At 36.6% G+C, this 18,527-nt stretch overlaps 1 protein-coding gene across 1 annotated transcript in view; it reads right to left on the bottom strand.

Annotated features, from left to right (window-relative positions):
- Positions 1–5,277, bottom strand: part of LOC139715543 (E3 ubiquitin-protein transferase MAEA-like) — a 35,411-nt gene extending 30,134 nt beyond the window's left edge. Inside the window, exons 1-4 of the mRNA XM_071627108.1 lie at positions 5,234–5,277; positions 2,518–2,595; positions 1,828–1,935; positions 835–1,038 (exon numbers count right to left, since the gene is read on the bottom strand). Coding sequence (XP_071483209.1) covers positions 835–1,038; positions 1,828–1,935; positions 2,518–2,595; positions 5,234–5,272 — 429 coding nt within the window. The 5' untranslated portion in view covers positions 5,273–5,277. The remainder of the gene's footprint in view (positions 1–834; positions 1,039–1,827; positions 1,936–2,517; positions 2,596–5,233) is intronic.
- Positions 5,278–18,527: the final 13,250 nt, after the last annotated feature.

The following is an 18,527-nucleotide window of genomic DNA, read 5'->3' as shown; positions in this document are numbered from 1 at the left end:
TGGGTTTTCGGCGGTAGATCTCCTGTCGAAAACGGGAGAGTTGGAGTCTCTACAAACCGCCCGACCGCTCGACTACTAACACTACTGCTTAACCCTTTCTGTGCCAGGGACTTTGGACAGTGTGCACAATGCTATGGGGTTTTCTGTGCCGATCAGAACTCAAAGCACACATAAGGTTATATTAAGAGAATACGGGGGGGTTGAACATCCCTCTGTGCTGACAACCGGACATTTCTTGCCTCAAGGAACATGTATGAACAGGAGGCAAAATGAAAGGTATTATATTATGAGACCAAAAAAAAAAAAATTGCGGGGGGGGGGGGGGGGGAGCCTACATGGCATGAACTCATCAAAGGGTGATGTATAAACTGGACATAATCTTCATAAACATATCCCTTCGTTATGGTGGTTGTGTCCCTACACTAGTCACTTTATCCTCATTGCTTGGTCTTTAAAAGGGGACTTCAGTTTGCCTGCAGCTTTCTAAGCACCCATGCAAACAAAAAGTTTTAAAAAAATAAAAAATAGCAATTGCATAGGTGTTACACATTGTGCATTTTATGAAAATGAATATATCTATTTCTCTCTCCTCTCATACATAAAAACAAACACAAACACACACACACACACACACACACACAAACACAAATCAAACATAGTCAAATGTAAAGTATATTTCTCATTAATGAGTTGGGCAACATCAGAACAGTCTGGTAACATTGCATGAATATGTACATGGTATTAAACCACTGGGCCATAAAAAGGCCCATATGAGCTGGGCAGTAATACTTTCAAAAACATGAAAACTTTGGCTAGACACCGAGACGTTCCTACCTCGATCCGCGAGTGGCGCGCCAACTTCACCGCTGTCTCGTAGTAGCCCGCCCTCAGGAAGTACTCCACAAGCATGCGGTCTATCCTCTTCTTCTTCCACTGCAAGAGGGCGCTGCCCGACGTCGTGTCATATTCCTTGAGGTGATCCAGACGCCTTTTACACGCCTTGGCACTCTCCTCTTCAAGAGCAATGGCCTCTGCCGCCTAGAATTTTTAGAGACAGGAATTTCAACTTTCAAGCTGATTCTTCTCTGGTAAAACTACGAAAAGATTTCCTAATCTCTTTAAATGTAGTCGTTTTTTTTTTTCCCCCTCTGGAATCACCAGTGTTTGGCTATAATCTAAATTTTGTGTCTTTGTCTTCTACTCTCTTCATATAAGATGTAATCCTTTTGCATACTGATATTCTTCGTCTTCTTCTCGTATGGCACAATGTATACATGCCTGGTTGATACCATTTGTTGACAATTGCTAGTCACCTCTGGCAAACCACGAGGGTCGGCGTCATTCACCAATTTTTCTTGCGTGGGCAAGTAGGTGGACCAGGTCACCGGTTTGGCACCCTGCTCTGCGTGATGAATGAATTGAGTGGGTTCTTTTAAATGTGCGTGAGTTGTGAATAAAATTCTCACACATGGGACCTCCATTTTTAATGTCCTATCCGAGGACAGAGTGTTTTTTGCCTTTTACTAGAGGGGCCATTATGATTAAACACATCATTATTCAGCTAGACTTGGGAATCAAACCTAGGTCCTTGGGATCCAGAGGCAGACACGCTGCTGACTATTAAGTCAAATCACCGCCCTTAAGCATGATATTGATAATAAACTACAGGCTAGAAGTACTGCTGCTTACATAGAATAGAATGAACAACTACCAGGTATCTCGTCTCTCAACTTGTACCTTCCAGAATTGTCATTTGCACAAAATACTTTGCAGCAACCTTGTTTCATTTCTAATCTGAAGAAAAGAGAAATATTTAGTAATTTTTACCTTTCTCTTGAGTACCGTCAGCTTGTCAACGACAGAATCTAGGAATGTGACGACAGACCCCACCATTGGTTCCTGACTGTCTAAACATTTTTCCAGCTCATTGGTGGCCTGACAGAGGAGAAAACATGCAATGATTACATCAGCGAAGTCAAGATCTTAAAGCTCTTACATTTGTATGTGCTAAGCGATATTTCTATAGAGTGCATAGAACTGCTTGTAACATCTCTATGCACCAACAGAAGTCATGAGAAAGAAGAAACTTAACTCCTCCCTCCCTCCAGAATGTCTTCAGCTGCTTTGCAACAGCCATGTCCTTCATCTTCATCTTTACAGGATTTTTAGCTCTGATGTTTCCTGCACATTTAGATACCATATTTGCAAGGATCAGACATACAAACTGACATCAGAGGATTACACTTACCAATAAATCATTCATCGAGACATGAACATTGAGTATTTGCTTGTGTGTTCCCCGAAGACAAAGCATATAATATCAAAATTATGCACTGTAAATACTTTCTTTTTTTTCCAACAAAAACAGAACAACCTATATTCTAGAATTTGGAACACTTCAATTATAGGTAAAGTGCCAATAATCAATTTGTTGCAGATTAAAGAGCTAGGTAAAGATTGCAACTCCATACATAATTTGCGATTTCCTTGATGTTAACTGATTCTGAGTTACATCACCTGCATCACGTGGGCGACCTCACGGTCGATCACCTTCTGGCAGTTTCGGAAATTCTTGTTGAGGTTCTCATAGGGAACCTGTTGAAGAAGGGAGGAAAATGAAAAGTCATTAAAAAAACAGATCTGGGGAAGAAATTCAATTCCCTCATGGCATTGCTCTGGTAGCTATTGGAGCTGCTGTTTTCGGAAATACAGAGGTAATCACCAATTCTGCTGAAAGAGGAGAAACACTTGAACATAACAAACCATGAGCATGACTTTCTTTTCCATTTTATGCATAATATCATTTACTGTAAAAGTGGACATTTTGGCAAATTTGGTAAGACCAGAAACAAGTGCAAAAGCAAAAGCATGTGAATATTTCCACTTGTTATATGTTCCAGTAATTAATATCTTGATTCTGCTGAAATGAAAATATACAAAATTCAATTTTCCCACTCGGGTGCAAATTTCATTTTTTTCCAAGGTTACTTTGTTCATGTGAATTGAAATTAGGTTTATGTTCTGGGCATATATTGAATGGCATGCCTTCTTTTATTTTTGTTTCATCAACAGATTGACTGATTTTCATTTATTTATTTTTTAATGGGGGGGGGGGGAGGGAGGGGAAGCATTAAAGGTTGGGAGAGGTATAAGTTGAAACAATCCCTTGAGCATGTCTCTGCATATAACTGGAGGTGAGACATTACAAGAATTCTGCACTTATTACAGAGGTTTGGTTCAAAGAAGTGTCAATATTTCTGTTGTTGCTGATTGGTGGCTTATTATGTGCATTAAAGTCATAATATCATTTGCAGGATGAAGAAATTGTATCTTAGGGAGCAACCTTTCTTTTCACACTGTCAGTCATTGCTAGGACACACTATCCAAGGACATAAGGGCTGCATGGTGACATTACCAGGCATTACAAACTACTTTACTGGTGGGCTTCACTTATTCTATTTTTAGTGCAATAACTGGACAAATCTGGCTGTGGTCAGGTGTACCATTACAGAGACACAACGTTTCAACACTAACATATTAAACCACGGGCGAAGTATAAAAACAGGAGGTCTACACATACGTTATTGGGTTCGATTTCTCCAAGACTATTCTAACACACGAGCAGTCTACTGTCAGGAAAAAATCACAGCTAGAGACTATCATATTTTGGATCAAAAATCAATCCTCTAGTGATTGGCTAAAAGAGCATCACGTGATTATACAATGTATTTTCAACTATTTCTGAATATCAATATGTCTACAGATTGACAGTCTGTCATTTTGTCTCTGAAGAATATTCTGCTAGGATCAAAAGCTCAGGTTCATGCTCAGGCTCAATGATGTCACAAGAAAATTTTGATATCACAAAGCAATTCTCACATCACGCCCTGCTTCATATGATCACTGTAGCAATGTAGGATCCCTCCACAACAACATCACATCCACCGTACAACTTCTTGCCTCACATTTTCCCCTTCTTTTGTTTAAATTTTTTATCCCAAATATATAACAAACATACTTTTGAATTCCTGGTTAAAACTATGTGGGCCTCGGTATCTCCAAAAGCATTACCGAGGTATTCACCGAGGAGCTGTTCCCCCTCAAGCTCAGTGAAAGTTTCGTCACCTCTGCCAATAGTTTTATTAAGAAATTCTCAAGGCAAAGTATATATTTCGGCACAGCTTTTAAAAAGGCAGTCGATCAATGACTAGAATGCAACTAGTGCCTACTGCTAGCTCTATTGCCTTTAGATCTGACGTTAGATTGTTGTAGGCACAAAACCATGTTGTGACCCCCTCCACACACACATACACACCTAATGTTAACATGTTCTACTACGTACTACTACCCTTCACTGAAGCTCTGGATAATGTTGAAGAGATTCTAGTACTAAGTAGACCTCTACTTGTTGACATGGTCTCAGCAGTATATAAACTTACAGTGCAGTATCTAGGCCTAGTAGTAGACTAATAGTACCAGTACACAGTAGTAGACAAGATCTAAAACCTACTAGAATCTAGATCTAGACACTCTATTAACAATCATAATCATTAAAAATCATTACAAGAAAAAAATATAGGAACCTAGAATCTATACGGTGAACGCTAACTCCCTAATTATTGTTGTCAACAATATCACTCAGTCAGCATGGTCAGAAGATTGACCGGGTCTCTGCAGATCGACAGTCTCAACAAAATATCCAACTCTGAAAGTTGAAAAAAAAAATCGGAAATCACCTAGTCTAGTCTAATCTAGTGTCTATGATTATAATATTCAATCGACTGTCTACTCCTCATAGTCATAGTCTCTAAGTTGAGCATACAAGCCCGCAAAACTGCGTGGAACAACCTTGACACACAGCTGACAAGCTATCTATTCGTCTACTTGGGTCTTGTCTACGCAGCGATGTTTACGCTCGACATGACAGTTTCCAGCAGAGCTAAGTGAAGCCGTGTCAGCAGACGTACACTAGCTACGAGCTGCTAGCTGCGCTGCACTGCTCCGCGAAATGTAGGGGTCGATTCGGGTCGATCGATGGGTGTGTTGACACAATCACCACTTCCAACGGTCTAGTACTACAACGTAGGCGTATTTCGAATGCATAATTTCACAATACACAACCATCAAATCTTCGCTAGAATTTCACCCCAATGAGTTTAAGGGTCCATACACTCATTGCACCACTCTTATTGTTATTTTTCATGACATAATCCGACAATTTTACTATTTTTACCTTCAATGTTGCGTGCTCCAACGTACAAATGTCAGCCATTTTCCTATCAGTAATACACGCCCTCTCCGACCTAGACATTGTTCAATTTTATTCTTGTCGTCGCCCTACGAAAAATATTTTGTCCCTGACATGATAGAGAAACTATTCGAAATTTTGATTATTTGCCTCTTTGCATCCTACGGAGGTTATTCAAAATATATTTCAACTGCAGATGGCTGTGAATTTTCACTGAGATAAATTCTCTGATTTCATCTTTATTACTGTATTTCCATACTGATATTGCTATGTACTGGCGCTGCCTGAAACTCGGCAACCAAAGACGCTTCGCGTCCCCTCGGTCTCTCGCGAGTGGTAGGCTCTCGAATCCGCGCGTTATAAGCAGATAAGGAGAGGAAAAAGGAAATATGTTTTCATGTCAGAGATCGAATCCGAACGTGTTTTCAGACGCTAAACTCATTTTGAGAGAAAAGCTTCTGGGTACTGCAATTCGCAGGTATCTCGTTATCTCATATTATGATTTTGCTTGTATTTCAAAAGCATAAACATGATCTACATCATATTTTTCGTTAAAAAGAAAATGAATAAAAAACAAAATCTTAGCCGACAAACATACTTGTACCTATTGTTGAATACACTCCTGAATTTTGTGTGTGTGTGTGTGCGTGATGTGTGTGTGTATGTGTGTGTGTGCGTGTGTGAATGATCGACTTGAATTTCAAAGATGGTTCATCAAAATGAAACTGTAAGGCCATGTTTCTTCTTTCCAAGTCGATATGATGATATGATTATGAGTATTGATTGTCTGTTCAAATTTGTTTTTCACTGGTCTATACATATACATATATATATATATATATATTACTAGTATTCAAATTTATGCAATCCCACAAGCCTAGGTATACGTACATTTGTATTAACATGCGTGCATACGCACGTGCTTAACTTTCATGAATTCTATACATGCACAAGAGACAAATTTTCTGATGTCTCTCGAAGAAAAAGAATTTGGATAATTACTTTTTTTTCCTCTGGAAAAAGAACCTAAATATACCTTGTGTCTTTACAATTATCATCTGTCATTATTATGTATCACTTTTTGTTTAATTGGGTATCTTATTTTGGGGGGCGGGCGGGGAGGGACTTGGTGATAAGTGCATTAATTTTGTACTCTTTTCGATTTCATTCATGAAGATTTTCCATTTTATGGACTATGAATGAATGAAATGAAATGAAATTTACGCATTTGTAATGAGTGTCGATAATCAAGCTGTGGAGAACTAGTGTATTTTTATGGCGTCACAAAGAATGATCATGTGTCTTACACACTAAGAAAAAAAGGTTCAATAAGGGAGCTAGAAGGGTTCGAAGTCGCGAAAATGGGTGCAAACTACACGATTTGAGAAAATGGTGGAACTTTGCTTCTTATATGGTTCATTTTGGGTTCGATCTTGCCACGGTCATTGACGGTGCAATATTACGCCCCAAACTAGTCTCAAAACAAAGGCCATCCTATGGTGTTGCTCGGCACTAAAATGCAATATTACATATCCTTGTGCTGATATTATGAACATATATTTTTTGATATCAGGAAACTTAAATTTCTTTCATATTCTATAATCATTCATCGAGAGTATATTTTCAAATTAAGTTGAGTCCATGATGAAAGGGGTCTACTGAAAAAAACAAAAGTAGAATACCTGATTGCTTGTCTGGTATTGACCAATCACATTGTACACATAACCTAGGAGGTTTAACAGATGAAGTTCCAACTGGATGTAATTATTCAAATAGTCGTCAGATTTCTATTGCTGTACAAAACAATTCCACAGGTGCATTTGTGCCTTCGCTGATCGGGATTCGATGCCGCCGTCTCACTGAGCAATCTGAAGATTCATTGTGGACGTTTACGTAATTTTGGCTATATTTTGCTTCAAATGAAATCCTATACTTTAAGATAAAAACATATAAAACAAATGTCAATGCTGAACAGAAATATTATTGTGCAAAAGTGTTAATCAGAGCTGTTTCATGTGAAAGTGTTTAAACTGTACCCTGGATAGCCGGTTTATTTTATCACTTTTCCTCATGATTCTGACAAAGCAAACTGATATGAATCTTCAAATAGAATTCTCTATCAATAGAAACATCAGATTACTGCCCAGGCATGCCTATTAGAATACTGTTCGTTTTATTTCATTTTTTTTGGAGCAATTTCTATTCGTGTATCCCCGTGTCTTTAACATTCACCTAACCTATCTCTTATTGGTTGGGATGTCGAAACGTAATTACCATTACAAAGACATATCTTCCTGTTTGTGGTTCATTCTTGCTAAGGTGCAATATTGAGCCCATAACAAGTCTCAAAGAAAGACCCATATGGTGTTGATCGACACTTGAATACAATATTGCATACCGTCGTGGTGCTACTATGTACATGTTTTTTTTTTAAAGACATCATAAACCTTGATGTTCTCCCATAATTTCATAATCATTCATCGGAGCATTTTTAGATGAAGTTGAGTCTTTGATAAAAGGGTTTGCGAACAAGCTAACGAAGAATACTTGACTGCTCGTCTGGTATTGACCAATCGAAATGGAATATGTCACAGCATTCCCTGCATGCTTACTATGCGATGATGGAATCAAACCCTACTACACGCTAAAGATTTTCGTTGCGACTCGATCTCGGGACAGAAAAAAAAAGTCAATATTTTTTCAAGGCCCTCAAATCTGGAATTCCATCCACTCTGATGTGAAATGTAAGAAAACGGTACAAAGTTTTAAGGAAGCTTTAAAACGTATTTTACTTGAAAGGTTTTCTGGAAGTTACCAATATCATTTTTCGAATTTATAAGAGACTAGCAAGATAGGGTGTGTTTGTGAAAATAACATCTTGTGTATTGCTAATATGCGCTGGTCCATGTTTTTGTCTGTGTATGCATGTGTGTGTATGTGTGAGTGTGTGTGTGTTTGTGTGTGTGTGTTTGCCAATGTTTTTCTCTGTATATACAATGTATTTACTTTTTCCGGGATTAGTTTTAAATAAGGCCAATTGCCTTCTCACTCACCCCTTCACTTGATATCTTTTGCTGTTTGTTTGCTTTGTTTGTTTGTTTGTTTGTCACATTGTCATTTTATTCATACCATTGTCACATTTTATGTATGCATGTTTTATTAAGTGAACGTAAAGGAAATGATAAACTAAAATTATTTAGAGAGCAAACTCGCGGATATATAAGGGTGCAAACTACACGATTTATTTGTAAGGGTTGATTTTTCCCCCTTTTTTTTCATGGATTCATGCACTGTAAAGCCTAAGGGTAAAATGCATGCACATGAAAAATGCAAGCACATGTTTCCGTGTGCTTGCAAACACTACATTTTAGAATGAATAAAGACTAGCTGTGATAGTGGAATTTCTCATTAATAAATAATAAAGCATTAAAACCCTGGCTATTGTTCAACACCATTGTCAGGGTGTTAACCACATACTCCCATACACACCCATTGACCCCTGTGCAAAGTGAAAATTTTGTAAAGAGGGTTGGAAATAGAGCAAAATCTGTAACCTAACTGTGAAATTGATCATGGATTTCATGAAACTGATTTGTGTTTTAAACCACCTCCAACGAAATTGTACACTATACAACTATCTCCCATATCAATGATAGTGTTATCTGATATATAGTTACTGAATTATTAAGAATCAAAAGTGGATTTTTTTTTAACGCCTATTAATCCATAGAATACATTCGATGCAAAATAATGACATGGATGTTTCCTAGAGTGTCAATTCACGGACCCAGTAGTTTGGTCACCTGGTGTGGGCATGTTCATTCTTTTCTTGAACATGATTTATGAATTCAATGAATTGTTGAGTCGTGCAAACTTACGTGCACATAAGTTGACTCCCAGATGGCTCATTGCACAGCTCGTTCATGCGTGTTTGAGCTGAGCATCTAGCGCAAATTCCATTTCCATAGCAGATGAGCTCTTCTGAGGCTTTTCGTAGCGGCTTACTGCAACTCTGACTTCAAAATTATTTTGTCCACTTCATAATATCAAGACCCCGCAGATTCCTACCACGTGGAAAATGGTGAGTTAAAACATCATCGTAAAGCATGATTTGAAATATCCACAATGTTCTCGACCAAGGCCTTACTCTCGATATTACCCTTCATTAAATTTCTTGTATCTGTTCTGTTTTTGGTTGTATAGCCATGTATTATAATGTAGGCTTGCAGGCAGTAATATTAAAATGTTCATTTTAGAGTTCTGTTAAAACTGGCTAGTTTTATGCGTGCTGTTTTCTGTTCTATTTTGTTTTGTTTCGTAACCATTCTGTGGAATTAGAGCAGCTTTAGCGATAAAATGTCTTGCTAAAGACGTCATGGCATTCCGATTTCAGATTTCAGATTCATTTATTGTTCATTTAGGAAATTCTTTTTGTTGGTACATGGGCGTGCACATAGGAATATCTACATACATGCATAAACTCACATATATTCATGTACATGTACACATTATAAATGATACAATTTTTACTACATACACAATTATACAAGCATAATTTATACTCACAATACGGTGAACACATACATAATTACAATTTTCAAGTAATTCTTTATATTTACCGATCAACAACAAAACAAAATAGTTAAGAAAACGTGGAATCGGATATTCCTATAGAAAGTGTATCCTTAATATAACCTTTACGCCACCTCCCCCCCCCCCACACACACACAAACACACATCCCCAAGGATAATACATCGCGTCGTGCCATACCACATTTGATTGATAACGAATAAAAGGGACGGAACTGAAGTTGATGAAGAATTGTTGATAAACTTATGGATAAATAGACTAGTGTACTAACTAAACTTATAATGGCAAACATTGCACGCTTATCTTTATGCTGGGATAATTCTCTGTAGTCAGGTATAGTGTTAGTGGTAGACTTAAGTTCACCCTGTATGCAGCAAGGCAGTGCATAAAAATTGAACTATACATTAAGCTGCCATGGAGAGAGTTATGTAGTCACATTTACATAAGTTAGCTCTTCTGCAAAATTATTACACACGCATGAACAGTGGCCTTGAACTCATGACACTTGATTTTCCTTTTCAGGTATTCAAGCAAGATACAATAATTTGCGCGCATTCTCCTGATCACGTAAACTGATATGCAATTCTGAAGGACAGAGTGATTCCTCAACAGAATATGTAAGTTTCATTAATGGATTAATACGTAATACATGTACACTTGTATATGTATTTTCAGGTTATTGATTCATCTAGATTTTCAGCATGTGATATCCGTGAAGTATATTATATTAAAGCGTATTGTTACACATGAACGCAGTTTTATCAGTTACTATAACGTAGCCACCGTTTAGTGGGTTGCGGAAAATTTGATACGACTACAGTGCAATTTTTGATACCATCTATAATCGAGAGATATGTTACTCAAGTGGACCATTGCGATCATTCATTCTTGCCTTTTCCGTTCTACGTCTTCTCAGTTTTTTTGGACTTTTTCCTGAAAACTCCATGATGGATTGTAACTCATACAGGCAGCATCTCTACCCCGCAAGAATCTTCATTTGTTTTTTCATTTGTTTTTATTTATTTATTTATATATTATTTATTTTATTTTATTTTATTTTATTTATTATTATTATTATTTATTTATTTTTTATCTTTTTTTTTTTTTTTTTTGGGGGGGGGGTAATCTTCTTTTCTGTAACCAGTATTATCAAAGTAAATCAAATCAATGTTATGAATAAGTAGAGGGGGCTATATTTTCTCTTTTTTGTGTGTGTGGTAGCAGGATTAGAGGTGTCAACCATAATGGGCGTCATTACACCCATTGCCATGGCCAGCACCCGGACCATCATCTGTGGCAAGCTCAGCAACGGCTGAATGGCTGAGGTCTATAAGTCTTACTCCTTTCCTAACTGTGTAAAATATACAGCAAACTGATGTTAAATTGGCATGTAATTTGATGTTGTCTTACTTTGTTATTTTATGTTATGAAGACTTTGAGTTGGTCAGGAAAAATGTGGGAATATTTGAATATGCCCTATGTCATAAATGTATGCAGGCCTACATAAAAGGTGTGTATTTTCATCTCATTCCAAATTCGCCACATTTTTCTTTTCAACATGACTTTACTCAGCCTATTCCACATTTATTCTTTTTTTTTCAGCTCTAACTTAGTGATGTCGGCATGCTGTCTCCTAATTCCCCGTCTGCCTGGAGAGGACATGCTGTATGTCTGTGACAAAGTAAGTGCTGCACTTTTATTTTTTTATGGGAGATTCCATCTGCTTTGTGACTAGAAATATAAGAGGAATATTTCTTTGCAACATTATCATGTTTTACTTATATGACAAAGAGCTGAAATAAATCTATCCGACCGGATTTGTTTAGAAACCAATATCAAAGCTTAAAGGGATGGTATAGTATTGGTGGAGGTGAGGATTTGGGCTTTTAACTTTTTGTGATATACCAAGAACCTACTTATGAAATAATAGAGAGTATGCCATTCTAAGAGGAATTCTAAAGATTATTTGATGAAAATTGGTTTTGAAATGGATGAGCCATCCAAAAACAAAATAAAACGCAGCGATCGTGATAAAAAGTGAGTCCTATATTATATTATTATTGCTCTGTTTTGGATATCGCAGCTATTTCAAAACCATTTCTCATTATTTCAGCAAAAGACGTTAGAAACCTGAAGTAGATCTATGCAATCAATTTAATTTTCCATTTTCTGGTCAATGGTCATAGTTGCAACCTGTTAGTTTATGTAAGCAACAAAACCGCCTATAGTGTAAACGACCTATTTCCTTCGAAATTTTATTCAGTCATTTCATTTCATTTCATTTCATTTATTTCATTTCCAACAACATTTTCATACACAAAATAACACAACATCAATACAATGTCGTAACAAAGAAAAATACATGAAGTTAACAATAATACGCTTGAAAAAAAGCAAGAGAATATTGAATCAAAACTAAAGTTGCAGGAAATGGAGGAGACATGCTAAAAAGCTAAGCTTGTATTTTGCAGTCTCCTCGTGGACAAAAAGACTAAATAACATCGAAAGGCAATTAGCTGGACATAAACGGTGCGGAACACATACAGTCCTATACAAATAAACAAACAACAAACAAACAAACAAACAGACGGACAAACAAACACAAGCAACCTCTCTTGTAAAGAGAAAGATAGAGAGAGAAAAACAAAACACAGTGAAGGAAAAGGAGGAGAAGAGGAAATTATTTTGAAGGAAGAAACAGAAAGAGACAAGAGGACAGGAAAAGGCGAGAAAGGAGAAGAGATGAAGGGTCTATACCAGCACACGCGAGGTACATGGTGCGATGGATCACCGAGGTATATGTACATAATCTAGGAAGGAATAGATTAAAGAAAAGAATGAGTATAACGAATAAAAAAGGAAGCTCAAAATTAAGGGTAACTAAGATATAACTCATTCAACTATAGGAATTTATGAACAACTTCTTCAATTTGAATGTAAATGTATTTAAACTTAGAACTTGTTTCATACTATCATCGAGAGAGTTCCAGAATTTGGGGCCAGTAAAAGAAAATATAGATTTAGCAAACATAGTTCTAGTTAATGGCAAATGAAGTGAGTTGGATTGCCGGGTAGGATACAGATGAACAGTTCTATTTTTAGTGAACATGGACTCAAACACAAATGGGAGAGAATTATTGATAAATTTGTACATGAATTGTCCGAGGTGTAGAAAATACAAATCCTTTACCTTTAAGATTTTGTTTTCTTGAAATAACACATCAGTGTGACTTCTCCACGATTCATTGCAAATAATACGAAGAGCTTTCTTCTGTAACAAAAGTAGTCTTTCCAAATGAGAAGAATGTGTGTTTCCCCAGGCGAGTATACCATAATTCAAATAAGGTAAAATCAAAGATGAATATAACATTAAAAGAGCGTTTTTGGGTAAATAAAATCTAACTTTATTTATAACACCTATATTTCTTGAAATAATACGGCTTATGGAATCAATATGTAAATTCCAAGTGAGTTTACGGTCAATAGTCAAGCCTAAAAATTTAATTGAAAAAACTTCTTCAATAACTGTGTCATTCAGATAAACATTCCTTGGCACATTTTCCAAAGAGTTACTAAAAATCATACATTTAGTTTTTTTGATATTTATTGACAATTTATTTGCTCTTATCCATTGAAGTAATTTATCCAATTCAACATTTAAAACATCAATTAACATATTAGGATCAGAATGTGATAAAAAAAACATTAGAATCATCAGCAAATAATAGAAAAGAAAGAATACTTGATGATTTCGGCATGTCGTTAATATAAAGGATAAATAAAAGAGGGCCAAGCAAACTTCCTTGAGGCACTCCACAATTGACATTTTGCATGACTGATGTATGTCCGTTAACATACACAAATTGCTTTCGGCTAGAAAGGTAACTCCTGAACCACTCCAAGAACTTTCCTCGGATACCATAATGTGATAACTTATAAAGGAGTATATTATGGTCAATGGTATCAAAGGCCTTGGAGTAGTCCAGGAAAACGCCGATTGTATGATGAAATTGATCAATAGCTTTTGAAACTTTATCTAGAAAGGTAAGTATTGCATGGGATGTATTGTGGTTTTGTCGAAAACCAAACTGATAATCAGAAATTATTTTATGAATATCCAAAAACTTTAATAATCTAGAATGAACAACTTTTTCAAGTAATTTCGATATAGAAGTCAACAAAGATATAGGTCGATAGTTACGAACATCTTCCCTATCCCCATTTTTATAAATGGGAATTACTTTAGAAATTTTCATATCCTCAGGGACAACTCCATTACACAAAGACAAATTAAAAACGTGTACCAATGGATCAACAATAAAATTGATAATATTTTTCAAAAGAACATTGTCAATACTGTCGTGCCCGGCACTTTTCTTGTTTTTCAAATTCTGAGCAATATCTAACAATTCATTTCTCTCTAAAGGAACAAAAAACAATGAGTTAGGATTTCGAGTTTGTAAAAAATCAGAAAAATTCTTTTGACTATCCGGAATATTGCGAGCAAGATTATTGCCAATTTGTGAGAAATACTGATTAAAAATGTTTGAAATGGATGTGGCATCATTAATAATCAAATTATTATGTTTGATTGTGGTAATACGTGGTTTCTCCGTATTTTTATTAATAGCTGTATTCATAGTTTTCCACGTATTTTGAATATCATGTTTAAACAAAGATAACTGATTAATAAAATATTTACGTTTCTCACACCGTATTACTTGCGTGAGAACATTCTTATATGAAGTATATTTATGATGAGATTGCTGGGTGCGTTTAATTTCATCAACATAACACAAGTTATTCTTACGGTTAATCGATCGCAACAAAGATTTAGATATCCAAGGCAACCTAGGATATTTTTTGTAATTGTTACATTTTTTTCTAATAATGGGAACATGCTTATCCAAAATAGAAATTAACGTTTGCATGAACAAATCATAAGCTACAGTGGGATCCTCATTATCATATACATCGGTCCAGTCCACTCTGTTTAACTCGTCTTGTAACCTAACTATATTGTCAGGTGTCATTTTCCGCAAACTTACCATAGGAGGCTTTAAAGAAATTCTACGGTTAATGGGAATACAAGAAAAGATGGGATAATGGTCAGATAAATCTGATAAAATAATTCCGGAGGCAGGTAAAGGGCTGATGTTACAGAATATATTGTCGATAAGTGTTGCAGAATGATTGGTAACACGAGTTGGTTTTGTTATAAGCGGTAAAAAAGACGAAGAAGTCATTATATCCAAAAAATTTTGGGCAGTGTTTAAAGTCTGAAACTTTAACAAATCAACATTAAAATCTCCCATAATAAAACAATCTTTATTATTAAAAGTTCGGTTTGATAATAAGGATTGTACATATTCAAAAAAATCATAAATATTAGAATTAGGAGGTCTATATAATACTGACACAATTATATTCTTTGAATAAGGGACCTTAATTTCAATAACAAGTGATTCAACAATTTCACACATACAATTCAATTCATCATGAATAACATAATCCAGATTTTGTTTTACATAAAAAGCAACGCCTCCGCCCATTCTCTGATTTCTGCTATTATGTATGAAATCATAACCTGGGAGTGAGAACATAGAAGTGGAACCCTGAGTGGTCCATGTTTCACTAAGACCTATTACATTGTAAAAGGATCCATGAGTGCCATCCATAAATAAGCGAAAATTATCAAAATTATGATTCAAACTCCTTATATTCAGATGCATTAAAGACAAATTATTGTCACAATCATTACCTTCAACGAAAGATTTGATATTGTTAATAGTGAAATATTCTGAACTTGGATATTGTTCATTGTTATTCTGACAAAAATTAACACTATCCTCATAAAAATTAAAAGGTAACTGATAATCTTTACTAGAGGGGTCATTATTTGCCTGTGTTTCCGTGTTATTACTGAACATTTCAAAGAACCCATCACTGTTTAATGAATGAAAGGCAAAGTCTTCGACTCGCATCATCTAGGAGTCAGAAAGAAATAGGACGTACTCGGTGCCATCGAGCGCCAATGTGCGTTCGAGCAATGCATGGCAGAGACCCCAGGAGGATGAGATAAGAGAGAGCATAAAAGAATGTAAGGGGACGAGAAGGAGGAGGAAGGAACAGAAAAAGTGGTAGAAGTAGAAATAAGAAAGAAAACGTAAATACCGGAGAATTACAAGAGAGCAAAGGACAAACAGTAGACAAAAACAAGACAAACACCACAAAAAACACATACCTATCGAATCATGACTAAGGTACATTTCCGAAAGGCTAAACCCAGACATTGCTCTCCCTGCCCCCCCCCCCCCCCCTCCTCCCCGAGAAAAGTATGTCAAAACTGGTCAGGCAAGATAGACTCCGAATAATGCATTTACAATTCTTTTTGTGAGTACAGTAAGTAAGAGCACTGGATGAAAGTTGCCAGTGAACCCACACTTGTTCGTATGGGATAGGCTGAGAGCCTCGTCGCTCCTCCGTCACCCAACACACAAACTTGACGAGAATGCGTTCACTGGTGCATGTATTGTAAACCTTCGGTATGTGACAGTTATTGTTCCATCTCAAACTGAACGACATCAGAGCGATTGTTACCATATCGTTATATTACAGTGCATCTGTGCAGGGGTTTACCGAACCACGCCCCTCTGTCATTTAAATGTCAGTTCACACATCAAATTAACAAAGTCTCATTACGAACACACACTATACAGAGACCTGTCCACTTGTTAATTTCTGAGTTCAATGCCTGTACCAGAGTAACAATGATATACATTTGTATTTCAGGGGCGGATCCAGAAATTTGCAATATTCAAATGGGGCGCACGCGCCCCTCCCCAGTTTTCTTTTAATTACTTTTGTTTTAACAGAAATTATAAGGGGGGGAGGTGGGGTGGCGTGCGCCTGGTGCAGTCTTCTCTGGATCCGCCATTGTATCCGGAAGTCATCTTGCCCGTGACATCTTGCCCGTGACATGAGTTGCCCAGTGCTCCTATGGAGCATAGTCAAATAAGATTACATTGTTAAAGAAGACAAGAACAAAATTGACAAGCTATTCTCAAGGACCTCGTAATACTTTGGAAGACTATTTTCCACAAATGTACATAACATTTTGGTAAAGATGTACAACTCGAAGCACAACCATCCGACACAACCGATTGAAATCAAACATTAACGAGTATTTTAAATTCAAATCCGCAGTTGTTTTATAACGTAAAAAGTTACTGAATATAACTTATTTATGTTCAAACTACCGAACAGTGTGTGAAAAAACAGCTTTCTCAAAAATCCTTTCAAAGCCTTACTGTAGGTCTAGCAATAACAATAATCAAAAAGAAAATCGAGTGCGCTGACATGTCAATCCTTACGTAATAATTCAGAATTAGATGTAGTATATATGCAATGAACGAGTAAAATGAACTGAACCAAGCCTGGAAGTCTCGAGCGCTTGGAGAAAGAATGCTCAGTCATTATTTATTCATGCCAAAATCTCTTTCAGAACCTGGCAGGACTAAATCCCACAATCTTCACTGTGAATGCTGCGCACTATTTGGCTGGATGGTTGTGAAATCTGCCCGAATTCCTGTATACAATCGTGTCTTCCTTCGCTACAATGTTTCCGGCCTTCTGTGCTCTGTGGCTTTCAGTATCCCAGACAAGGCAGAAACACCCGATGCATACTTCAGCAGTACATTGCAAGCCTTGATCTGAACAGGCAACTATCACGAAGAAAAACCTACGGCATTTCATTAACAATATTGTTCAATAATTGTCTTGATATAGTTTACCAGCCTAAAGTTTTCATAGTGTATACTTTTACAAGGAATTGTCACCAGAGAAATGATGTTGTTCAGCTTGTCCCTCCGTTCGTACATCAGTCTGTTATCGATTATGGCAACGTTGTATCACGAAGGGAAATGAAACGAAAAGTACAAGTGGACAAGTTAATGCAGGGAGATTACTTTAGCAGTTGAACACATCGTCACAAATTGAGGAATATCGGAAAATCCGTTGAAGAGCTATATATACACATATATTTAGAGTTTCAGTGCCGCCATTACGAGATGAGAAAGCTACATCTTTGACGTCAACCATGGAAAATTATATAAAGAAATGTAAAGAAAATAGGCATAGTTTCACGTTTCTAGCATTACAAAAGGAGCACTTGATTTACTTCTTCCAGAAGGGGGTGGGGGTAATATTACCCTTAACATTATGGCAACGACAAATAAGTTGAGGCAATTTGTACTTTTTATTTAGAATCAGATTTTATGGAATTCCCTTGATATTTTCTTCATATACGTTTCCATACATGGAAGTGACACTGAAACTTTAAAAAATGCATAACTTCCACTGGATCATACGATTTTCCATGTTCACTTATGTGTTCTTATGATATTGCTCCAATCCACGGGTACATTTGGGTTTCATTCCCCTTGAAGTACTGTTTGAGGTATCCAAATGAAACTTTGCATATGTATGTACGATTGGATGAAGTTACTTCTACCACCTTGTGGGTGCCAGCGTTCAAGGTCAAATATTGTAGGTCATTGTCAAATTCTACAATGTCATTTCGTGCTCTTTCTTTGTATCTCACCTTGTAAGCACTGTCGACATAGTATTGTGGTGTTCTTTTAATAACTTTCCACACTTTTGAGCTTTATGACCACCAAATTCACTCCC

This window comes from Diadema antillarum, unplaced genomic scaffold (genome assembly GCF_040938485.1).
Source record: "Diadema antillarum isolate AM-2024a unplaced genomic scaffold, OU_Dant_1.0 scf00000050, whole genome shotgun sequence".
NCBI lineage: Eukaryota > Metazoa > Echinodermata > Echinoidea > Diadematoida > Diadematidae > Diadema > Diadema antillarum.
The sequence above is the reverse complement of the archived record's forward strand: the minus strand, read 5'-3'. Positions and strand labels throughout refer to the sequence as shown.